The sequence below is a fragment of the Nansenia antarctica genome (assembly GCF_963989245.1).
Source record: "Nansenia antarctica genome assembly, chromosome: 5".
In the NCBI taxonomy this organism is placed as follows: Eukaryota; Metazoa; Chordata; class Actinopteri; order Argentiniformes; family Microstomatidae; genus Nansenia; species Nansenia antarctica.
In genome coordinates this window covers 17742936-17768282 of record NC_137690.1, presented here as the reverse complement: position 1 = coordinate 17768282, position 25347 = coordinate 17742936, and the positions used below count along the sequence as shown (strand labels likewise).

Below are 25347 nucleotides of genomic sequence, written 5' to 3'. Positions count from 1 at the left end.
GGAAATTGGCTATAAGGTTGCTGCTGGGTCTGACAGGTGATAGGGTGTGGTGACAGAGGGAGGGGCTGACCAAATGTAGCTCCTGGCACAGACCCAGCCAATGAAAGCATACATGGGACACAAAGAGAGACCCTGCTTAGACCAGTAAGTGATGGTCTATTCATGTTGGGAAGGTGGGCTGAATACAGTGCTTTAGAGAGCTTGTTAGCAATTAGAAAGAAATAGACAGTACCATATGTGTTCTATCAGTAGTTCACAGCCAAGTGACATACAGAGATTAGTGGGCATCACTCTGGGGATGTCGTTCTGGCCTGGGTCTGATTTGTTGTGGGGAGTACCGCATGTGGAGCTGATTAAGAGAGACAGGTCAGACTTGGGAGGAGTAGAGAATAAAAAGGGTCATAGAAAAGCACATACCAGCCCTCAAGTGGAGTGTCATTAAAAACCAAACAACTGCTGATGCCTAAGGATCCGGTGTAGAGAGTACACCTGTGAACCTGTGGTTGTGTCACCACCACCCTGCAATACCTCACGCCAACCTCTGAGCAGCCTGGAGCGTGCGTGTGTAATCTGGGTAGGAGGGGATTCTCAATAGTTAATCCACAGATCCATCTGGGAACTGGGACAACAGAAAGACGGCGTGGTCCAATGGCTTTGTTCTATTTGTTTTCATCTGCAGTGAATGGATCTGTAATAGTGTGGACAGAACACACAGACAGTTCTATGGGGGCCTCAGGATTCTAGAAGGCAGTAGAATAACTGACCGCTGTATTGGACAAGAGGGACCTTGTGTTATTTTTTCAGGATGTTTTAAAGGTTGATTCAATTAACTTTCTAGACGGTTGCCTAGTTTTGTTTATCCTGTTGTTTTGTTGCTACATAGGCTTCTAAAGTAGAGATTAAAGTAGGAAGGAAGAGTATGAGTGAGACTTGTGTTGACGAGCTGATCTTGGATCAGACCAGCAGTCAGTTCACTAGCAGCTGTTCTCTGGAGGTAGAAGGGGACACAGGTCCCAGGAAAGCCCGAAGCTCAGGGTCTCGACTGTGGGGGAGGGTCCGCAGTTCACTGGTGAGACAAAAGGTAAGGTTGAATGTGGTATTCTTTCGAGGTGGACAGCATGTAAGGCTTATGATGTTTTTCCTTTGATAAATGTACTGTTTAGGTATTATGTAAAAGAAATGGAGAAATTGATGTTCATAGAACAAAAGATTGTCTGAATGATATTGAATATCCTTTGGTTCCTTGAGTGAAAGGACATTCTGTCCTAGTACCGTAACTAAAATGCTTACGGTACTAGCCAGAAGATGATGTTATAACACAACACTGTGCCTCTTATAAATGTTGACTGGCAGCTTGGTATTAGTAAGATGATTAAAATAGATCAGTGACATGCGTTGACACTCCCCAGCCATATGTTGGTGTAAGTATGAGTGAGGGCAAATTATGGGTCATTAACTTGTAAGATCCAGGCTTGCTGATTGGGGAAAAGGAGAAAGTAAGCCACACAAATGTATTCCTTTATCATTGGTAATGTAATGTGGAGATTGTGGGCTGTTTCTTATTAATGTGTTTCCTGAAACTCATTGTAATCTATGACAATGGGAAAGGAATAGGAGGGCAGCTGCACTATAATGTAACAGTAAACAGACTAGTCATTGGCTCTTTACAAAACATTCTCTGAAGACATGATGTTGTCCATACACTGCGTATTAGTCTGCTGACCAGTTTGTCTCTACTGGATCAGATATATGTACAATACAGATGATTACTCTGACTGACAGCTAGCCTCATATTTTCTAGCTGGATCCCCAGACGCTACAAGGCAAAGACTGGCAAAGGACAGTTATCACCATGAATGGGGTACGTACTAGCTGCCTAGGGAAAAGCAAGACCACTGCTTTAACTGTTTTTGTTGTGTAAAGACCGTTTTGGCACCATGTTATAATACATAGGTAATATTACAGTGTAACCATGGTGTAATATCTTACTACCCAGTAGTACCAAGTGCAGGCAGTTATGTAGAACTGTCCTTACCACTGTTATTTTTAAATTTATTTTTTATCTTTATTATCAATAAATACCAAATAAACAAACTGTTGAAAGTATGAAATCACCCGATTTTACATTTTTAGAACAATACAAAAACACGGAATACTAGCCACCCCTCCACCCCCCAACGAAACAAAAACAAAAAGCATCCCCTTACATTATACTTAATCTTCTCTAGACATAAAAAGTAAAATACATCTGCGGGCTACAAGCGAGTTATTGTGTTTTCTAAGAGTACAAAACTATTACTAGATGCTCTTTTATTTGGTAATATCATAGGTTATTCCACTAGTCATTACTGTTTTATAAGGGCTATGTCATGTTAAAGTGTGCTCTCCATCTTCCATGTATGTTGCGCTACTCATGTTGTATGTATGGGTACAGGTATGGACAGTATGTCATTTATTGATCTCTGTTCATTTCACTGCTGAGCCATTCATAACTTGACTATTCTTTACGATTCTTGGTACAGATTGAGGTGAAGATGTCAATGAAGTTCACCAGCAGAGAGTTCAGTCTGAAGAGAATGCCCTCGCGAAAACAGTCTGGTGTGTTTGGGGTGAAAATCAGTGTTGTAACCAAGTGAGTGAATAATGTCTTTATACACTACATTAATTGCATGCCTGTGTATGATACATGACACATTTTCTGACCAAATTGATTAGGCTAATGCTATTGAATGAATGGGATACCCTCTGCAGTACCTCCTTCCCTTAATCCAAAAACAACACAAATGGAGAGTCAGAAAGAACTCTCAAAGACATTGCCTTCTTGGGGTTGTTCTATTTTCATAAGGAATACTTGGCTTTAATGATGAATTGTAAAATGACTCCAGTCTCGGGTCTATTTGAGAAAAAAACATCCTTTTATAGTGCTGAGGATGCAAAATACTGTGGAACAGAGGTCTTTCTCAGTGTTTGCTTTAGTCTAAAAGTAGAAAGAAAGCAGAGGCTATTAATGCATACTTGGAAATAGGTATGGCATATCAAAACAGAAAACTGCTCACGATTCAATTTGTGCACCGCTGCAGTGATAATACCAGGTGTAGGCAAAGTTGTTTTGACACATAGATTAAGAATGCATGCTGTGTGTGTGTGTGTGTGTGTGTGTGTGTGTGTGTGTGTGTGTGTGCGTGTGTGTGTGTGCGCGTGTGCGTCTGTGTGTGTGTGTGTGTGTGTGTGTGTGTGTGTGTGTGTGACAGGCGGGAGCGCTCCAAGGTGCCCCTGATCGTGAGGCAGTGTGTGGAGGAGATAGAGAGACGTGGGATGGAGGAGGTGGGCATCTACCGGGTCTCAGGAGTGGCCACAGACATCCAGGCCCTGAAGGCTGCATTCGATGCCAGTAAGTCCACCTCATAATCTCCTTCATAGCAAATGACACAGTTATTTATACCATCCTGCAGTTCACTGTCACTAGACTTGGATGAGAGTATTCCTTCCTATTTCTTACACATTTTCCTCACCGATTGGCAGACAATAAGGACGTGTCTGTGATGATGAGTGAGATGGACGTGAATGCCATTGCTGGAACGCTGAAGCTGTATTTCCGTGAGCTGCCTGAACCCCTCTTCACAGATGACCTGTACCCCAACTTCGCTGGAGGCATCGGTCAGTCTCTCTTCCAGTAACCCAAAAAATTGTTGGTGTTAAGTGTCATCAGATTGACATTTTAAAAGCCATTCAACAACCCCCCTCCTCCAATCTGTGTTGCAGCCCTATCAGACAGTGTGGCCAAGGAGAGCTGTCTGCTCAATTTGTTGCTGTCACTCCCAGAACCCAACCTGGTCACTTTCCTCTTCCTGCTGGATCATCTGAAGAGGTACTGTCCCAGCTGTAGCACGATGGATTGTCATTTTTACATCCTTTGTTTCCCTCAGGATCTATTGTTAAACTCTACCAATTTTAATCATCAGATATTGGTTTAATCTGAGCTATGATTTAATCCCCCTCCAAATCTGACAATACACCCGCACGCTATGTATTCTTGTAGGATTGCTGATAATGAGAGTGTCAACAAGATGTCTTTCCACAACCTGGCCACAGTTTTTGGCCCTACCCTACTCCGTCCATCAGAGAAAGACAGCAAGATCCCAGCCACTGCCACGCAACCCATCACTATGAATGATAGCTGGTCACTGGAGGTGATGTCGCAGGTACAATCAGTCTGTTTGAAGCTTCATTGATTGTTGACTGTGTTAGAGTACAGATGGTAGTTGGTATGGTATAATGGTTTAGTTTTCATCATTCATTTCCTCTGTCCCTCCTTTTCTCTGTTCCTTTAGGTACATGTACTACTGTATTTCCTTCAGCTTGAGAGAATTCCAACACCGGACAGCAAACGTCAAAGCATCCTCTTCTCTACAGAAGTATAGCAGGAACATGAACCATTCCGTCAGCACATTTAATTGTAAATTGTCCACTCAGACCAAGAATGACTACTGCTGGGGCAAGTGAACGCTATTGAGCCGTCAGCGATGCCTGCGTTACAGATGGCCTGCTCTTTGTAGCCAGCAGGGGGAGCTATCAGCACAGACAGGAAAAAAATGCCCTATGACCAAAGCCATTCCATTATGATAAGTGATCCTATCATGATCTCTTTATACTAACCTGCTGTATTTAGTCTGGCACAAAAACACTATTGGATATGGTAAAAACACAGATCATTCCTTGTCGTTTTCTTTTCTATTTTGATAGCGATTTGTTTTAATAATCAATATTGGAACTTGTTAAATTGCTTGGTAATCAGTAGTCAGCAGTTAACCAGATAATGAAAGTGATGCAAATTCTTGTCTATTGATGACATAATGCAGTTACTGAGCAAGCTTACTCCTTATTGCACTGTGGATATATTCCATTTTATTTTATGAATATCGTGAGGTTTGTCCATGCAATGCCATTACCTCAGATAAGGTATGCTGGGCACTTAACAATGTTGTCTGGAACTCCAGATCCTGCTTTTTATTTTTATTTTTATCTGACAATCAACTCATTTTAGATGCATGTATATGGCTGATTCCAATTTAACAAAAGTACACAATTTGAAAAATCTTGATTTTGGAGGTAAGATCATAGATCATAGATACAGATCATTCTGTATTTGACATCATTACGTAAGACATATGAACCCTGTGCCAGTGTCTTTTAGGAGGTGAATATCACAATGGGATATTTAGTCTTCTTCCCCCAGATTTATGTGTGCCAATGTTTTCCCTGTTGATGCCCATGTTGGATAGTTTCTATTTACCTGATGTTTACACAAACACTCTTAATTATGTAAGGAAGTTGCAAGACTGATCAAACTTAAGTAGGTATTTACGTTCAACATGCAGGCATGTTGAATCAAATGTTTGTTTGTTTTTATCTCTGCAATACTACTTGTATGGTCCTTATTAATACTTAGTCCATAGACATCTTGTCAAGGTGTTTCACAAAAAGCATTTGAGTGAAATTGATATGACAATGACACAGTGATTTTCCTGAATGCTTCATAGCACTAAGATCATTTATCAGTAGAGATTAAAAATTGCTTCTAAGTGTGGACCAACATCTGTACTGTAGACCTATATTGGTTTCTGACCGTTCTACATTGTCCATAGGCATTTCCTCTTTAGGTCACTTAAATTTAGATATTTTATAGAGATCATTAACCCTGTCATCCCACCAGTCCACTGGAGTATTTAGCTTATTGGATTAAAACCACAGACTCTGTCTCATGAAAATGAGAGAATATCCAGAAATAGCACTGAACTAATAGCTTTGGCTCTGTGTTCACTTTTAGTGGTATCCTGTTAGAGCAGTACTTTTTTCGTCTTCTTTTTTCCCCCATCAAATTCTCCTGGGTTATTACAGATCTATGGCAATGCTCTATGATCTAATGATCTATGATGTATAAAGCACCCATGTCCTATTGTGTTTAACAAAATGTAAAGGTTTATTGTCTTTCTTTGTCAAAGCTGTAGCTACAGTATGAAACCTCCTTGAGAATATATTTGTGCTTGCACAGTGCAAATCATTCCAAACGTTTACAGAATTTCTCGTTTCTCATCTCGAGTGTAAAGCAAGATGTCACAATTAACATAATAGCACATGCAAAACAATTTTACTGTAAATGATTATAAGTGAAGAAATCAATCAATGAATCACAGTACTTCCTGAAATACACAACACTGTAGTCAGTATCCCAAAATGTTTAATTTATGTACAATAAAGAGTTGATTTCCATGTGTTTTGTATGTTGATTCTCTGATATCTAAGAAGATGGAGCACAAAGACCACATTCTTTTTTGTTAAAATGGCACTGGCTACTATTAGTAGACACCTTTTTTAGGATGCCAGAAAAGACTAATGTGGCATCTGACTTTTGTACAGAGATCAAATAAATATACTACCTATTTAAGACTGGGACTCCTAATTTAAACAATTAGACATGATCATTTGAACATTATAATTAATGTATTAGTCTTCTTCTCTGAAACAAATAATAAAGATAACCAAAAGTGGTACTTCTGTGTTTTCCACATAAACAGTTAGGCCTATGTATGTTGAATTTGGGGGAATTGGCCTGTTATCATGACAAGGCAGATCTGGTAGATAGACAGTAACCTTTAGTCAGGCTGGTCATTGAGATGCTGATCTAGTACGTGTACATCTATGGCCGTGTGATGCTCTCTAGTGGCAGCCAGGCTGGAGGCGAGACTCCGACTGCTGCCTTCTCACAACTGAGAGCAGCATCGTGTCATGACTGAACCGATGGACAGGGGGAAATACTGGGATAACAAAGCTACAAAGCTACAAAGCTGTCTTCTTCGAATGAACTGGCATCCTGCAAGTCATCCACCGATCAAGCAGTCTGACAACAGAAGAGCCCAGCCGAGGTAGGAACACTGGCAGATGAGCTAAGTTAGCTATGCTAAAAAAAAAAAGTCAAGCTCAGTGAAAAGCTCTGAAGTTAGCAAACTGGCTACTTTCATATGTCTGAATTATTCGCATTTAGCGAGCTACCTAACTTTTAACTTGTGTGTCTCGACCCAGTTAGTTGGCAAGAAGAGGTAGCCTCAAACGAGAGAGCTGTTCATACATCAGTCATTAGCCAGATAGCTGCTAGCTAGCTAGCCACTTGATTGACAACAGTGGTGGGTGGCTCGATGTCACACACACACACACACACACACACACACACACACACACACACACACACACACACACACACACACACACACACAGGTTTGTTTTTTTGGTTTGGCTAGTGGGGTGACTTGACAACCTTGCCATACAACATGTTATGTCAGTCGGGAATACTTTGTCACTGTCTACTCCTGACATTAATGTTTCTGCAGTTAGTGCAAGTTTTAGTTCCAGCTAGTTAACCCAGTTCTAACACCTAGTGAGTTGGTTACTAGTTGGTGCTCACTAGATGCTGTCAGTCAGTGCTGGGCTAGTACAGACGTGTGCAGTGTTGTTGGTATGTTCTTCTTCTTTTTGATTTGATTTGATTTGACAAACAAATGCTGTTTAGGTTCTCTTTTAACAGTGGGCAAACTTTGGCTGAATCTGAAAGCAAGACATTGTCCTCATTTTACAAGAATCCACAGTGAGCACACAGCTCTCCTGAATTCTTTATTTTCCACAATGGAATAATTCTAAGCTAAAGCAATATTTTTACGGTCTGCTCTTCAATTCACTGTCCAGGGAATGTGACTTATGCAATAGGAATTAGTCCTCCTTTTCTCTGCCTCTTCAGTCTGCCTTTGGAAAAAAAGTCCCAAAGTGAAAAATCTGCAGTTCTTGGAAACTGGCCTCTCTTTGGAAGTTTTTTCAGAATTGAAAAAACCTCTGAAAAAACTGCCAAACAAAACATATTCCTAGAGCTAGAGGTTACCAGAGGTGTGTGTACACATTGTGTGTCTTTGATTGAAGTAGCCATATGTTTTTTTTGTCTTAATCTCATAATAATAATAGTACATAAATATCAACTCACTCCCTCTAATATCCCCTCAGCTCTGATGTTGTACAGAGTTCAGCCTCGGCCTATGTGATTTGTGCACTACTAAAGAAGGTCTGTGTAAGGCCTTGTTCCTCTGCTCTGATGGATACTTTAGACTCCCAAGTTCAGAGGTTACGCTGTCTGCTCTGTCTCAAACCTACTGGTGTCTGCTTGTCTTCGCACACACATTCACCCTTGTAGGATTTTCTCAAAGGAGACGCCACCACAGGAAACTGATGTTATGGAAAGGAAGTGACTCCCCACAGTCAAAGCATGCTGAATAAGGAGGAAGAGGGAGGGGGCAGTTAGGGTTGAAAGAGTAACATGCTCACTGTGTACATTCTCTGTCTCTCTCTCTGTATCTCTCTCCCTCTCTCCCTCTCTCCCCCCCTCCCTCCCTCTCTCTCTCTCTCTCTTACTCTCTGTCATGGCTTTGTTTCATAAACAATTAGGACCACTGTGCACAGTTGTCCCTCTGATCAGCCTTGGAACGGATCCCAGGGTCCCATGCATTCATTAACATTGTTGTAATCAAATAGCACCATCCCATCAGCGCAGGACCAGTCCTGGCTTCAGATCTGTACTCTGCTTTTGAGAGACCCCCTGCCAGCCGTACCTTCTAGAGCCCTGCCAGCCGTACCTTCTAGAGCCCTGCCAGCCGTACCTTCTAGAGCCCTGCCAGCCATACCTTCTAGACCCCCAGCTTAACTGGCATCAGACCTGCTAGTACTTTGAATCAGTCTTGCACAGACTTTGACTATTTTTTGTTATTGCTCATCAAATAGAGTAGACTGACATGACGTAATGTATTCTGTAGAGAATGAGAGAAAATAGGGTTGGACAAGAGGCTCTGTGCCAGTTAACTGGGACTTTTTGTCCCCAGCCGAGTCCTCTCCCTTTCCTATTCATAGCCTAAGAAGAGGGCTGTCCTCAAGATTAGCTGTGTGTTTGGGTGAGCTGCTTTGGCCCACATTTGAGAGGTTCTGAAAGCTGTATCCACTATCCAGACCATGTTGAGTGCACATGTCAGCACCTGGCAACACGCCGTGCACAATCAAAACAGAGGTCAGGTGGTGGTGAGAACTCATACACATGCATGCAGGCACACACACACACACACACACACACACACACAGTCACACACACACTTACTTTTTCCTCAAGTTGACGAATGAACTAGCCTAGTCATTTGTTGGAACGTGGCCCTGATGTCCATGTTAGTATTATCATTTAAAAAGGGCATTTTTACTGCCACAAGTGGAATTGTAGCCATATAAGAGACACATTTTAACGACACAAGAATATACGGTAACTGTGATGACATGATAAGTATCCTGATTATAGTAGATCCAAATATGATGCCAACACACAAGCCTGGGGCCCTCTGTGATGGTGCTGTAGCTAAGCATCACTAAGGGTTTTTCATAGGTTTCATAATATCGTCTGTCTTTTCACCTCGAGCAGTTAGGGAATGTGTACACTAGGCATATTTCAATGGGGGGTCTGAATAAACAAGCACCTCCCCACCACAGGAACCGCAGGGCTGCAACACACACCAGTCCAGGCAGCTGAGAGACATTAGGCAGTGTTCCCTCCTCACAAGCACAAGACCTCTGCTGCTCTGCCATAAATGAGAGCCAAGAGAGGACAACGGGGAGCTGTTAAAAAAAAAAAAAAGCTCTGGAAAGATACAAAATTCCACAAGTGCAGAAAGAACCAAAAGGACCAGACAGAATGTTCTTTTGCTCCTCTTTTTGATGTACCGTAGGGCAGTTTAGTCTAAATGCACAGCCCCCCCCCCCTTTCATGTTGCCATTCCCTGATATAGCCTAGCTAAGCCAATGCACTTTTCAAAAAGAACTATCACACGCGCACTGGTGATTCTATCTCAACAGAAATTGGTGGTGGTGGTTCACCTTGTTTATATTTTGAAAGAGAAACAGGCATGTAACACAGTTAAATATTGTAAGAATGCTTTTGTGATTAGGCTAGAAGAACGCTCAAGGCAGGACGATAGTGGTTCCACCTGCAGCTTAAAACCAGGCACAACTGAGACCCATTAGAAAAGCACTTGGTTTTAAATGACCTCATATGCTGCTCAGTATCCATGGCGAGCAGCAGGTTAGGTTCGATCATCGGAGTCTCAGGGGGGGGGAGCAGGCTGCACTAATGTTCCTCAGCTAAGGGATATCACTCATATCGACCCCTCCCCCCTTCTCCAGTGGTATAGAATTCAAACTATGTCCACGTCTCTGAGCAGCGTATTGTCTGGCAGAGCCCCTCATGAAAGCCATTACTCTCCAAATTGGCTCTCTATTAAGCACTTAGTTTATTTTGGTTACACTCCGAGCTTCTTGCAATTCCGATTTGCGATTGATATGTTAAAGTTCATGTTTTTCTCGTTTGCGGTCAAAAATAAAAGCATTTCTTGTAAATACATCATAGATTTCCGTTGTACAACAAGTTGCTTCAGATAACCTCTTCCGAGCCTGTCTTGAGGCAGTACGAGTTTTAGGACATCATATGCAAAAATGTGTTTTTCCGAGCTCTGCTTTTGTAGGCACAGTCCCAAGTTACTCTTCCTATCTGGGTCTTCATGACATCCCATACGGTTCCCTACAGACCTGGTTGGAACACATGATACACAAATGTGTATTCAATCTTTATCCGTGACTGTATGGGGGACTCCACGGTTGAGTGAATTGACCATGACTGACATCTAGTGGAGATGGATCAACCAGTCATTTCGTAGAGAAGGCAATGCAAGGCGCTCCTGGTTTCCAAGACCTGTGTGCACAGCTCCAAATTTGTAAAGATTTATGGAAATAAATGTCCCCTTTTCCCCTGAACTCCGGAACGTTCCTACCCAATGGAAAGTTGAAGATTTGCCCACTGACAGATGTGTTGTCTTCATTCCCTGTGTCCAGATTGAGCTGTAAATGTATCTGTGGTTGAGAGCCCAGTATGAAGAAGACAGGCAGGCCGGCGGTGAGTAAGGTTCAGAGTGGAGAGCGGGGGAAGACAGAGGGCGCTGCTACAGGGACCACAGGGAAGGCTGCAGCCAAGACCACCACAACGGCACCGCTATCTAAGGTACCCCTCTTATTATCATAATCATACCCATTTCCTTGACTGATGTTAATCTTCTGCTAGCGGATTGATAAATCATGGTGGCATCAAAGTGATTTGACTGTATTTTTATTTTGTGTTCCAGGTGAAAAGCAATGATGATCTGCTAGCGGCTATGGCTGGGGGGGCTCCTGCAACTAACAGCACTGTCACCAAGAGCAAGAGGGCTGCCTCTACCAGCACCAGTGCTGGGAACCCAGACAGTAAACCAAAGACAAGCTCAGGTAAAGTTGTTCACTCGTATCTGAACACCAGATAAGTAGCCTGTGAGGGAGTTTCTGGTTGTCATCTTCCACATTATAACCCTTCACTTCACTCTCTTTATTCTATGTCTCTATAAGGTTCCTCAGCCAAGCGTGTGACGTCCTCCACCTCCAAGGAGCCTAATTCATCCAGGGATCGTCTGAGGACGTCCAGAACATCGGCCAGCAAGAAGCAGTCAGTGTCTGGGACAGGTCAGGGGGATGTGGCCCTGGGGAAGCGCTCTCGCAGCCAGGCTCTTGCAGAGTCTGAAGGCCGTATGAGCAAGTCTAAATCGGACAGCCAGATCAGTCACAAGGTGGCCCTGGAGGCCAAGGTGAAGGACCTGCTGGGATTGGCTAAGAGCAAAGACGTGGAGATCCTGCACCTGCGCGGTGAACTGAGGGACATGCGTTCCCAGCTGGGCCTGGGAGGGGAGGAGGCGCCCCGGGAGGAGGCCACAGGGGAGGAGGAGAAGCCCCAGGAGAGGGAGGTGTCGGCCATTACGGCAGCGGACGTGGAGTCCACGCTGCTCCTCCTGCAGGAGCAGAACCAGGCCATCCGGGAGGAGCTCAACCTGCTGAAGAGTGAGAACCGCATGCTGAAGGACCGGCTCAATGCCCTGGGCTTCTCCCTGGAGCAGAGGCTCGAAGGGTCAGACAAGCTCTTCAGCTACCCCTCCCTGAGCCCAGACCTGGCAGCTAGCAGTGGGCACAGTGACGGCGGGGGCACGGGTACCCTCACGTCCTCGGTGGAGGGCTCTGCCCCGGGCTCCCTGGAGGACCTCCTGGCGGGGCACCGGCACGGCGGTTCAGTTGACAACCTGGACAGTGAATCCAGCGAGGTCTACCAGACGGTCACCTCCAGCGACGACGCCCTGGACGCCCCCTCCGGGGCCTCCTCCTCCTCCGAGTCGGAGAGCGTGCCCAGCCGCGAACGCTCTCGCCGGGGCAGCAGCAGCGGCAACACTAGCGAGGTGTCGGTGGCCTGCCTGACGGAGCGCATCCACCAGATGGAGGAGAACCAGCACAGCACGGCGGAGGAGCTCCAGGCCACCTTACAGGAGCTGGCCGACCTGCAGCAGATCACCCAGGAGCTGAACGGGGAGAACGAGCGGCTGGGCGAGGAGAAGGTCATCCTCATGGACTCCCTGTGCCAGCAGAGCGACAAGCTGGAGCACTACGGCCGGCAGATCGAGTATTTCCGCTCGCTCCTGGACGACCACCACCTCTCCTATGTCCTGGAGGAGGACATCAAGAGCGGCCGCTATATGGAGCTGGAGCAGCGCTACGTGGACCTGGCGGAGAACGCCCGCTTCGAGAGGGAGCAGCTGCTGGGGGTGCAGCAGCACCTGAGCAACACCCTCAAGATGGCGGAGCAGGACAACGCCGAGGCCCAAGGGGTGATCGGAGCGCTGAAGGAGAGGAACCACCACATGGAGCGCATCGTGGAGTCGGAGAGGCACGACCGGGGAGCCATGGTCGCAGCCCTGGAGGAGTACAAGGCAGCAGTGAGCAGCGACCAGGTGGAGCTGAGCCGCTGCAGAGCCCAGCTGGACCAGGAGCGGCAGAGGGTGGCCGAGCTCTACTCCATCCACAACTCCGGGGACACGAGTGACATCCGCCAGCTGCTGGAGGGTGTGCGGCTGGACAAAGAGGAGGCAGAGGGCAAGGCCGCCAAGCTGCAGGACGAGCTGGGCCACGCCCGCACCGATGTCACCAGGCTGCAGGACACCCTCAATAAGGCTAGTTCACCCTAACCCTATTGTTTAGACAAATAAATAGGGTCGTTTAGCCTATTTCCACCATTAACCAGGTCAATGTCTCCTCTATCCTACTTTAAAGGCTGTCTAGGAAATCGAATTCCATCTGAAATTCCTCACCACCGAAGCAATGAACGAGAATTAATTTGGAGCATTAGTTAATGATATGATGATTGATGAGCCTTTTTTCCTGTCCTGTTGTGTCTGCAGCTGGATGGGGAGTACAGGGACTTCCAGGAGCAGGTCCAGAAGCAGATGGCAGAGCAGAAGCGGGGGCTGGAAAAGCAGCGCGGGGAGCTGCAGGAGAAGGAGACGGAGATCGGAGACATGAAGGAGTCCATCTTTGAGCTGGAGGACGAGGTGGAGCAGCACAGAGCCGTCAAGCTCCACGACAACCTCATCATCACCGACCTGGAGAGTGAGTGGGCTAGGGCCAGAGTGAGTGGGCTAGTGCCAGAGTGAGTGGGCTAGGGCCAGAGTGAGTGGGCTAGGGCCAGAGTGAGTGGGCTAGGGCCAGAGTGAGTGGGCTAGGGCCAGAGTGGGTGGGCTAGGGCCAGAGTGGGTGGGCTAGGGCCAGATCGAGTGGGCTAGGGCCAGAGTGAGTGGGCTAGGGCCAGAGTGAGTGGGCTAGGGCCAGAGTGAGTGGGCCAAGGCTAGAGTGAGTGGGCTAGGGCCAGAGTGAGTGGGCTAGGGCCAGAGTGGGTGGGCTAGGGCCCGAGTGGGTGGGCTAGGGCCAGAGTGGGTGGGCTAGGGCCAGAGTGAGTGGGCTAGGGCCAGAGTGGGTGGGCTAGGGCCAGAGTGGGTGGGCTAGGGCCAGAGTGGGTGGGCTAGGGCCAGAGTGAGTGGACTAGGGATAACTGGGAAGAAAGTAGAGGACAAGTCACAGTGGAATCCCTCAATGTATGTTCACCTCCGGCCACATGGTGACAGTGGAGAGCCGTTTCACACTTCAAGGATTCAGAGGAAACATAAAAGTCTTCTGTGGTGACAATAAACCATAATTCAAGTCACAAGGCCCCCAGATTTACATTTTCAATATGAATGTATACAACAATTATTGCAATCAGCCAATGTGCATGTGTTAACATTGTGTCATATGCAAGTGTAATAACCCTGTCTATTTGAGTCAGAGAGACCTCAAGCTTGATTTGTACTTCTGCTGCTCCCATCTGAGATAATCTCAAATACTCAAATGACACAATAATAATAAACCCCTGTTTCATAAGTGTGTTGTTACGGTGTCTCTATCAGCTCTTGAATTGTTTAAAGCAGATTCTCTCTGTCTCTTCCTTCCTGTGTGAATATCTCCTGTGGCCCGTTCACATGAACTTAACTATTGCGTCTGCTTCCTCCCGCAGACTCTGTGAAAAAGCTGCAGGACCAGAAGCATGACATGGAGCGGGAGATCAAGATTCTCCACCGTAAACTGAGGGTGAGTGGACCAGGTCACTGACTGGTCAAGCAATCACAATGGCCCACAAAAGTCACTGGTTCGCAATTATATGATGATATGGTGCTCTGCAGTTTTTTTTCGATAGAATTGATAATTTGGCTCAGTGGTCAAAATGATGTTAGTGTTTCCATTTTTGCCTCAGGCTAAACAGTGTGTGTGTGTGTGTGTGTGTGTGTGTCCGTTCTTTCGTTCAGGAGGAGTCGGCAGAGTGGCGTCAGTTCCAGGCTGATCTGCAGACCGCTGTGGTCATTGCTAATGACATCAAGTCGGAAGCCCAGGAGGAAATTGGGGACCTGCGGCGCCGTCTCCACGAGGCCCAGGAGAGAAGCGAGAAGCTGGGCAAGGAGCTGGACGAAGTCAAGAACCGCAAGTAAGAGACAGAGAAACAGCATGTCAAATGCAACATGCCACCTGTGTTGTGTTCATATCCAGGTGTGAAGAGCACAGATTTGGGCTTGTGTATTTTACAGCAATCACTCACCTTCTTTTTAAGGCTGGATGCAGTGAACTGTGTATAATATACCTGGTGTGTGTTTCTGTGTTTGGAGGTGTGTGTGTTGACTGTGTTTGTTTTTGTGTGTGTCTCTCCAGGCAGGATGAGGAGAGAGGTAGGGTGTATAACTACATGAATGCGGTGGAGAGGGACTTGGCTGCCCTGAGGCAGGGTATGGGTCTGAGCCGATGCTCTTCCACCTCCTCTGAGCCCTCGCCCACTGTCAAAACCCTTATCAAGAGCTTTGACAATGCTTCACAAGCTAGCCCACAATGCGAGTGTAAGATATGGCCCACGTTTCTTCCTAATATCATAGTATTTACCATAGGATCCTGTTCATATTACTATAGGATTCCTACCGGATGAGACAGATGTCTGACCTTCCTGTCCCCTACAGGCCCCGTCACCAGCCCTGTTCCTCCTGCTCCCACGGCTCCCGCTGCACCACTACCACGTACCCCCCTCAGCCCCAGCCCTATGAAGACCCCTCCTGCAGCAGCAGTCTCACCTATACAGGTACTGGAACTGGAGCTCAATATATGTCTGTCTATCTATCTGTCTGTGTCTGTCCGTGCGTGCGTGCAGTCAAGCTCTTTTTTTTAAGGCGTCAGGTCAAGCACATTGAATGAACCCTGGCTAATGCTAGACGAGACATTCACACATCGCTGTTTTATTAAGAGTCCTTGTGAACAGCCAGACCAATTTAGGCCAGAGAACCGTCTATGCTGGTTTTGTCACGTTGCCGTAGTGCAGGAGGTTAATGTGACAGACGCATCCTGCTCACAGCTTTCCCATATTCCTTGTGTTTATAGACCTCCAATACTTCTCAGATAGCACTTCATCCTCTTCCTCTCACAGTTTGTCACAGCTGACAGGAGCCTCTGGGCCTGGCCTGGCCTCACACAGAGACCAATCAGGACCATGGAAAATATGCATTCCACTGTCCCCAAAAAAGTTACGGCACCTCTGAATCCACTGAGGCAGCAACCTCAGTTTTCTCACACCAGCTCAGAATCATCAAATTCTTAGTCCCATACTTCTACTCCTGGGGGGTATTCTATCAACGTTGCTAAAATCCTGGGTTATTCTGAAAAATCTCGCAAGAGTTATCAAAAATAAGCCTGGATTAAACCCCTGGTTTAAACACATTTTTTTTTTTTATAATACCATAGCTTCATGGCTTGAGGACTTAATAACATCAACAACTAGAAGTGTAACTACATTTTTCATGGGCCCAGCATGGCCATGTACGGACACATCCACTCCATATAGCTCTGTGGTCAAAGGGGAACGATCTTTCCTATGAAATATCCATCATTTAATACGTTTCCTGAAATCTTCGTAGCAATAAGCACGTCCTGAAGTGACTCACAATTCTTTGGAAGATGAAGCGGGTTTCCCGAAACGCTCACATAGTGCTTCAATTATTTTGTGAGTTCACAGACGACTCGTGGAGCAGCCAAAGAGCGCTGTTAGAGTAATTTTGCGCATTGACAATTGACTGCAAACATAGAACTAACTAATTTCAATCTCGCTAGCAAAAAATATTATTTAAACGTTTTTACATAACATTAGTGAATATCTTGATTTATTGTGGGGCATATTATTGAGCTAAAGTCTACATTTCAGATAAAGCACTTTGTGTAGGCCTACATTATGAAACGTGAACTGTAACAAATGATCATATTGATATTGCTCTCACAGAGTGGGCTATCATGAATTTTTTTAAACTAATGCAAATCGCTTTGAGAATCTTGCGTGATGCGATCTGACATGCTTCCAGAGAGAAATAGCATTGATCGAATCAACTGTGTGTGTGCATTTTAATCTACTGATTTCTTTTTTTTGTCTGTTACAGAGACACTCCATAAGTGGGTCCATCTCCGCACCCAAACCCCTGTCCTCTCTGAGTGACAAGAGGCCTAGCTACACAGACATCAGTATGCCGGGTGAGACTGCTACGCACTGACCGCAAACCTCAGTCTCAACATGAGACGCTACTTTGTGAAGCTAAAACGACAAGGAAAACAGCTGCATATAGAGAAGCTATGTGATAGTGATGTGCATATACAGCTGCATGTGAGAATTCCTGGACCTCAGACCCCAGCTGCTCTGCATAGTAGATTAGCTGCGTGATGTGCAGGACAATATGGGGGCTATTCCAGGCATTTCTATGAGCCATTCCACATGTGCTGGCTGGGATGCTCTGGTTTTACAGCATGGTGGGTGGGGGGGGGGGATGAGTGTGGAGTCAGCAGAGCTTCTTACTGACCTCAATGTGGTGTGTCAGGTGGAACAAAGCACTACGGGGGTGCAGTGGGCCAGTCATTTCCTAATATGGGAAATTCTCCTTCCCCTTTCCGCTCAGCCTCCTCTTTAGGGAGGTCAAGAGCCTGTTCATGTGAACGAGCCGGGATGGATATAGCCCACGAGGATTTGTTTATTGTCCGTGTTGTATTGTTGTCTTACATGGACAACTGACACCATTCCATGTTACTCCCTTAACATCTCCAGTAGAACAATCAATCTTATTTTGATTATAGCTCAGATTTGGGATGTCATTTTCTTTCACTGCAATGATTCTGTGACCCCTCTGCAGTGTTTCCCACAGGATTTAGTGAGACTGACGGGTTGGAGCACGTATTAAAGGAAGCATGTATTAAAGGGAAAAAAAGTCTGGAACATAATTGTGGTGGGGGGGTGGGGGGAGTTTGGGGGGGACGCTAGCGGGTAACATTTTCATTGACGGGGGAAGCTCTACTTTAGCTCATAGCCCTAGCACTAGCCTTTCCGCGACCCTGCTTGAACACTGTATGCGAGCAGCGCTGAAAAAATGCTTTCGGTTCGTAATGAGACTATGGCGGGACAAATTAGACTGGCGGCCCACCACAGTCTTTTCTATGTATGGGAAACAGTGCGTGCGTGCGTGCGTGCATTTTCGAAGCCTGACACTGTCGTGTTCACTCCACAGCTGAGCACCTTCTCAGGGGCTCCTCTGCCAACCGCCCTGCATCTGCCCTCCAGAGGGTCTCAAACATGGACTCATCCAAGGCCATCTCAGGTAGGACACTAGGCGAGAGAGAGCTCACTGTGTGTTGCATAACCAGCCATTTTCAACTCATATTGAATTCAATTCACTGTTGCCGGTTTTCAAAATGATAAAAGCGTTGACGGCTTGACCTCCACGAACCAGACCCATTCTGTATCTCTGCCCTGTGGTGTTATGACCAGTGTCCCGCAGGAGCAGTGAGGAGATGAAGAGGGACATCTCGGCCCCTGAGAGTGGCTCCTCCTCCTCTCTGATGGCCATGGGCTCTGCTTCCTCGCAGCTCTCCATGTCCTCCTCCTCCCCCACCGCCTCCGTCACCCCCACTGCACGCAGCCGTCTCCGGTACGAGCCTGCTCCTCATGTCACACGTCTAGAGACACCAGACCGTGAACTGCTTGTAATCATTTGTACAGTTAAATATTTTGACAGTACACACAAATTTATACCACTTTTTGGTGCATCAGCCAGGCACTTGGGAGTCTTTATATGCTTTTCCAATGAGTTTTGTGTCTGTGTCTGTGTGTCTGTGTGTCTGTGTGTCTCTGTCTCTGTCTCTGTCTCTGTCTCTGTCTCTGTGTCTGTGTCTGTGTGTGTGTCTGTGTCTGTGTAGAGAGGAGAGGAAGGACCCTCTGTCAGCTCTAGCCAGGGAGTACGGAGGCTCAAAGAGAAACGCTCTGCTAAAGTGGTGCCAGAAGAAGACTGAGGGCTACCAGGTAGGTGTTGTTGTCATCACAACAGACGGCTTGGGTATTATCCCTCAGGTCATTACACCTGCTGCGGTCGATGACTCACCCGACGACTCCACCTTTAGTGTGATCAACGATATTGAAATGTCAATAAGTGAGTCTGATCAAGAGGATGACGCTTGCTTTTTACATACGAAGTTGACAGTGTGTGGAGCTTAATAATTCAAAGCCAAGTCAATAGCCACTATTAAAGCACTATTAAAACTCAGTCACGATGTGGGGTTTTGCTGACCCGAGTTTGGTCGGGTTCAGTTAATTGTGTCTTAAAAGCCTATCAGACGCCTACGTCAGTTCTCTCAGAGTGCTCTCAGGCCTCCACCCTTACCCTGTCATAAACCGTTATAGACGTTGCCATGGGGACTGCTATCTGTTTGTGTACAGCCTTAAAGTGTGTTGTCCCTATGGTGCCTCTTTCACAAAATAAAACACTTGACTGGAACAACAGTTCCTGGGAACTACTTTTTTTTCCTTTTATTTTTTTTATTTTTTAAACGCATCCAAAGAGGGAATGAACATAAAGCACTAACCTAATAATACATATGACTGAATACGGATGTGTTAGATTAGCTATTATCAAGAACCCTTTTTTTTCAGAGTCACTCACGTCATGCTGAAAGGGTGTTTGTATTCTTGATGGTCTGTTGCTACGGCGCAGAGTGAATGGTCGCTAGGGTTCTGTTCATGGTTCTCTCCAGGAAGTGCGCCAAATTTCACACGTCCTGCTCAACTGGCTGACAGAAAAGCTGCGTAGAAATGACCCTGAAATAGAGTAATGGGATTCAATGTATTGAGATTTCACACTGGAGTGGGATAGGAACCAACCTGTTCTGTTTTTGGAGGGGGGGGGGGGGGGTTGGGGGGAGGGGTTGCATTGTTAGAATTCTTCTGTTGTGAGAGTCCTTTGTGTCTGAGGAGGCAAAGCACATCTGCACGTAAACAGATCGATTGATTATCCGGTAGATTGAATTTGAGCTCAGCTGATACGCCCCCTGTCAGAGAAAGAAGGTCATTCTCATAAAAAGTGTTTGTTCATGAGGGAAAACCAGGTTTTCTAGGTAGGGTGAAACGAAACATACGGTTGCTTGACGCCTGGTGTCTGGGTGCTGACCTCTGTTGTATCAACTGACTGACCTTAACGCCCCACTGTATCCCACCTGTCATTAGCCTGTACTGTTTCCTCTGAACCATGTCTTTATGATCAAAATTACCTCTCTCTGCTAGATTATCGACATAACCAACTTCAGCAGCAGCTGGAACGACGGCCTGGCGTTCTGCGCGGTGCTGCACACCTACCTGCCTGCTCACATCCCCTACCAGGAGCTCAGCAGCCAGGACAAGGCAAGCCAAGCTCCTACTCTTGCAATGAATAATGTGTTACAACTTTTTGTTTTTAGTCTGTCGTCATCTGTTTTCTCTGGAAGATTATGGTGTGAATGTGTGTTTTCCCTCTACTTGTCTTTAGCGGAGGAATTTCACTCTAGCCTTCCAGGCCGCAGAGAGTGTGGGGATCAAGTCTACTCTGGTAAGACTGAGATGAAAGGTTCATTCAGTAGTGTTCATTTAGCCTTTAATCAGCAACCATTGCTGATGTTTCTGACCTGTGTTTATGTATGTGTGTACGTGTGTTTATGTATGTATGTACAGTACCAGTAAAAAGTTTGGACACACTTTCCCATTCAATTGAATGTATGTATATATTTATATACACACACAGTGCCCTGCGTGAGTAATGGGACAGTGACACTTCTTTTTGCTCTACACACTATGAGCTTAAAGTACTAGTTCTTTTATGGTATTTGTGGTCATATTGCTTTAGCCATTTCTGAAATTGTGTGTACGTGTGCATGAAGGCACTGTACTCTCAGGTTCTTATAGGCGCCCGCGGATGGAAGGAATAAATCATTTAGGCGCAACACTGCTTTCATATGTTCTTATATATGGAGACTTGCAGGCACCGTACAGTTGAAACATAATGGCATCATCTATAGTGATATTTTTGTCCTATTCAACAAAATAAACACTCAATGTAATGCATTTTGCTTACATGGATATGAAAGATGCACTGTGTGGGGGTTTTGTTGTTTTTGCTTATAGGAGGAACTCTAGGGGAAAAAATCAAGCTCTTGTTCTATATTTAATTTACATACTGTAGGTAAAACGTAGATTGTAGACGACTTGGCATATTATAGTTATTAGTCAAAGTGCTGCAGCATGCTTTGGTTTCTGATACTGTATATAACAGTATAGGCTATTGTACAATTAGACACATTCACACATCATTTTGACATCATTTCTGGAGGTCCTGGAGTTTAGTGTTCAGGAGCCACAGTTAATACAATACAACTAAATGTTTTAGTTTGTTGTTATTCTTCCTGGTTATGTGCTTGCTCACTCCACTGTCAGTATTATTGTATTGTTTTTTGTGATGTGTGTTGTTGTTGTTATTGTGGGATTGGGTGGGGCGGGAGGGAGGGAGGGGTGGGTGGGAGAAAATGGTGAATGTAAACCCTATTGTTTGCTTGTAATTTTCACTAAATAAATAAATAAATATATATATATATATTATGGCATCATCTATATATCTGCATATATATATAATAATAATATATATTCAATAGTGTCTCATTCTGTGTTGCAGGACATCAATGAGATGGTGCACACGGAGAGACCGGACTGGCAGAGTGTCATGACCTATGTCACAGCTATCTACAAGTACTTTGAGACCTGACATGATCTCACTGCCAAGCTCTACAAGCACAACCTGCAGCCAAGCCAGCACCTTTGACCTCACCGCACCTCCAACACTTCAACTCAACATTCAACTCAACAGTTATACCTCACTCCACTGAACCCCCCCTCAGCCCCAGGACCCAGCCAAGCTGCTTGTTGGCCCCCCTGCCTCTGGCCCGGAGGCTTGCTTGTCTTTATTCACTGCTACTATAACACTAAAGACACACCTATATGAAGCTCACAAAGCTATGTCACCCCCCATCAAGTGTGGAGGATGGTGTTGTATTTATAGATATGACTTGTGGAGAGTCTGGCCTTTCTCGCTGAGTGTTGTGACAACACGGTCTAAAGGCCATTCAAGAGCCTTTCAAGGGCCTGCCATGTTTAGGATGTTTGTTTTACACTAATCCATCAGGCCTGAGCTGTGATGAACACCCTCCAGGACGAGTGTTGGAGGGGTGGGGGGGGAGATCATGCTAGCCTTTGAAACCCAGCCTTTGTGCCTTGCACCCATGTTCCCTCCTCTAAGCAAGGCACCGTCTTAAATGTTTTAGCAAAACCATAACCAGCGTGTGTCGTCTTTCATCCTGGAAATCACGGAACTACTGTGCTTTTGGATGGAATCAGACGAAGCCTTCCTGACACATGGACATTCTGTCAGGTGCAAATGCCTCTGATAGAAATGGATGAAGTGCCTGCTTGAATGACGTGGCTGGAGATTGGCTACTAAACTGTGTCTTTAAGGTATCTTTGAGGAATCTAAGTGGAGCTTTGACAGCTCCAGTACATATTGAGCAAATGTGTACTCTACATTGTAGGAATCTATCAGGAGCTTTCTGTGTCACCCGAGTCATGCTACACTATAACAAAGTGTCATGCTTTTGGCCTATTTTCATAAAGATAAGAGGGAACACTGCTAGCATTCGGTGTCACTGACCTAGACCAACTAAGAGGCCTGAAAAAATACAGGGTCAAGACAATGTCTCCATCCGTCAGTGAAACCAAAATAGGAGGGATTTCCGCTCCTCACACTACAGTATGTGAAGTCAACTAGAGTTGCCAAATGTCATGTTTCCAAGCCTCTTGGTGTTTGAATCCTAGTAAAAGGATGTTGTGCCCCCACGTTGAGTCTCAGAGCTGGACTTCCACACAGTCCCTCATATTGTTGCCGCTGATCATTTTTAGGAGGTTGTATTTTGATCACGTTTTTGATTACACCAACCCATTTTTCAATTTGACACATTTACTTCCCAAGCACAAGTTCCCCCCCACCCCCAACAGTATTGATATGCATGCCATACATGTAGTCTAATTGCAAGGATTGTCAAGTGCTTTACTGTTGACTAGGGGGGTATTTATTTTTAGAGAGCTAAACTCATAATGTGTGTGTGTGTGTGTGTAGAATTCTATGATTTTTATTTGTGTGAGTGTTTATCATATTGCTTAAGATCACTGCCTCCATTTACATTGAGAGAAAACATCATTGAAAAAATAATAATATGCACAACAAATTGTAAGTAATGCACACATAAGTCAGAGAGGTCACTCTACATAAGCATTAGCTGACTTGGAATTCATTTCCGAATGAAGCTAATGATATTTGTTGTTTTTCATCTGTCAAGATATGACTGGCCACCCCCAGGTTACTACAGGTATATTACTGTAGCTCAATAATTCAATGTTTATATTTAGTCACAAACGTTCATGTTCGAATGAAAAATGTCTGTCATGTTGTTGTGCCTCCTTATTATAGTGCCAGTGTATTTATTTGCATGGGTTAATACACAATCCTTAATCATGAAGCGGTGTGTTTTTAATGTTATTGTTAGATTCATGTGATGCATACATACACGGCTGCACTGATTTCTCTCATAAGCTCCTAACATAAGCTGACTTATTGTTTGTGTGTGTCCTGGCCACAGAAGAATAATATGCAATCCTTTGCTGCCTTTAAATTAATTTTGCCCCCTAACTACCATAATGGTATTAAATGCAGCCTTTCTGACACATACCTGTAATAGAACTTTGGAGGGGCAGCATTTCTCTGATATTTTGAAAGCACATTCAGTTCTTACTGCTTGCCAAGCCACCTTCCCACCAGCTGCCTACAGTACGTTGTCTTAGACACAACTAGACGTTTAAGTGCTATGTTCTTTTTCTGAAAGCCAGTGCAGTTGGGGAGTGAGACTAAGCCATTCAGATGCAGTGGAAATTGAGAGTGGTTTTGAGAGGGCTGTGACTATTATATCATACTGTATTTACTGTTTATATACAGTACAATATGTCAACCCTCATTTAGTCTTTATTCCCATTGTCATACTGCAACCTGGTCTATGATTTCATTTGCAACAGCCCCAAACACTTGGTCTTGTATTGTATTACTACTATGTGAAGCTATTCTACTATATACAAAAAAAAGCAATGTAAATAAAGATCTAATCTCTCTTGATCATGTTCCAGTGGACATTGAGGTGTCTAAATGTTCCAGAGTGATTGAGCACTGAACCCATGACCAAACCTCCTATTAGAATGTGGACAGGAAGGAGATTTGACCAAGCTAATAGAATGTGTTAGAATGATGCTGATTCCATCTTGACATGATACCACTACTGAAGGACATTTACAGTATCTGATATCTTAGCTAGTGCTTGATTTAGTTAAGTTCATTCAATCGTTATAGCTTATATTTACCATGGCTTCAGTGGCTTTATCCTCAGAATTGTATTTTGTTCTTTACTAATATCACAACAAATGTGAAAGAAAACTTCAAGCATGTTTTTTTTATTTTACGGGTCCACTACATATTGAAATTGTTCTGTTTACTTGAAAGATTTTGATAGCCTATTTCTTTTCATTATTGTCCGTGTTGCCTATCGGTGACAAATCCATTACTTTATCCATGCCCTTCTTTTACTCAGTATCCTTTTGATGAGGAGAAACAGATTGTCTTTTGAAGTTTATTTCTATCATGAATAAGTCATGATTGCCATAATCTGTACATGAAGTGCCGAACAATGAGTCCTGTTAAGTGATTATAGAAACATTATAGTAGTGTTAAGTAATTAGTACAAATGCACATTGAAATGATAATCAACACATGTAAAAAGTCTATATAACTGTATTTATATTGCTTTATTTTTTCCATGGCAATAATATTAAAGAATCATTGCAACAGGAATGTTTGGTGTGTGTGTGGATTTTGTTTATACTTAAGGAGTCAAATTCCACCTTGAGTTAAAGAGGCCAAAATGTAAAAGTAGCACTACTACCTACTACATACTTACATATGTATACATAAGGTTAATGCGTACGTATACGTACATGCTTACGTATTAACCTGAGATTGTTTGAACTGTTGAACATTCTCAAGGAGAATGCTTAATTCACTTAACTCCATCTCTAAAGGCCAATGCACACGGCGTGCGATTTTGTCGCACGACAACATTCGATTCTCAATTCACACCACTGAAGTGTGTGGGTGTGAATGGAGAATCGAATGTTGTTGTGCGACAATATCGCATCGCACGCCGTGTGCATTGGGCTTAATTATTAAATGTGGAACACTCCATCTCTAATTCTTCAAAGTGGAACACTCCATCTCTATTTTTTTCTAAGAGGGCATCTTGCTCACAGGAATATATCCAATCGGCTTGTGAAGTAACTTCTTGATGAATAGTGTAATTAGTCTAATTCTACTAGTTGCTAGGAATTGG

The 25347-nt window shown here is 44.7% G+C and overlaps 2 protein-coding genes across 2 annotated transcripts in view; both read left to right on the top strand.

The window, feature by feature from the left end:
• The window catches only part of LOC308158451 (breakpoint cluster region protein), a gene marked incomplete at its 5' end in the record, with an annotated part of 28652 nt that extends 24218 nt beyond the window's left edge, over positions 1 to 4434 (top strand). The window contains 7 exons of the mRNA XM_080532072.1: positions 1802 to 1861; positions 2523 to 2632; positions 3252 to 3391; positions 3523 to 3657; positions 3763 to 3868; positions 4040 to 4202; positions 4332 to 4434. Coding sequence (XP_080388198.1) covers positions 1802 to 1861; positions 2523 to 2632; positions 3252 to 3391; positions 3523 to 3657; positions 3763 to 3868; positions 4040 to 4202; positions 4332 to 4421 — 804 coding nt within the window. The 3' untranslated portion in view covers positions 4422 to 4434. The remainder of the gene's footprint in view (positions 1 to 1801; positions 1862 to 2522; positions 2633 to 3251; positions 3392 to 3522; positions 3658 to 3762; positions 3869 to 4039; positions 4203 to 4331) is intronic.
• Positions 4435 to 6809: 2375 nt separating this feature from the next.
• specc1la (sperm antigen with calponin homology and coiled-coil domains 1-like a) lies at positions 6810 to 24779 on the top strand. The gene is made up of 16 exons (XM_080532753.1): positions 6810 to 6923; positions 10960 to 11125; positions 11247 to 11385; positions 11503 to 13145; positions 13374 to 13581; positions 14522 to 14595; positions 14811 to 14986; positions 15208 to 15389; positions 15507 to 15625; positions 16968 to 17058; positions 18081 to 18170; positions 18341 to 18500; positions 18769 to 18871; positions 20126 to 20242; positions 20367 to 20426; positions 21543 to 24779. Exons 2-16 carry the CDS (start codon positions 10997 to 10999, stop codon positions 21630 to 21632), a joined length of 3381 nt encoding a protein of 1126 aa, XP_080388879.1. The 5' UTR covers positions 6810 to 6923; positions 10960 to 10996; the 3' UTR covers positions 21633 to 24779.
• The last annotated feature ends 568 nt before the right edge of the window (positions 24780 to 25347 follow it).

Excerpts from the sequence above, each read along its gene's own strand:
- specc1la (XM_080532753.1), top strand. The coding sequence starts at position 10,997 with ATGAAGAAGACAGGCAGGCCGGCGGTGAGTAAGGTTCAGAGTGGAGAG. Across the intron at positions 11,386-11,502 it reads TAAACCAAAGACAAGCTCAG|GTTCCTCAGCCAAGCGTGTG; the intron begins GTAAAGTTGTTC and ends TGTCTCTATAAG. Across the intron at positions 13,146-13,373 it reads TGCAGGACACCCTCAATAAG|CTGGATGGGGAGTACAGGGA; the intron begins GCTAGTTCACCC and ends TTGTGTCTGCAG.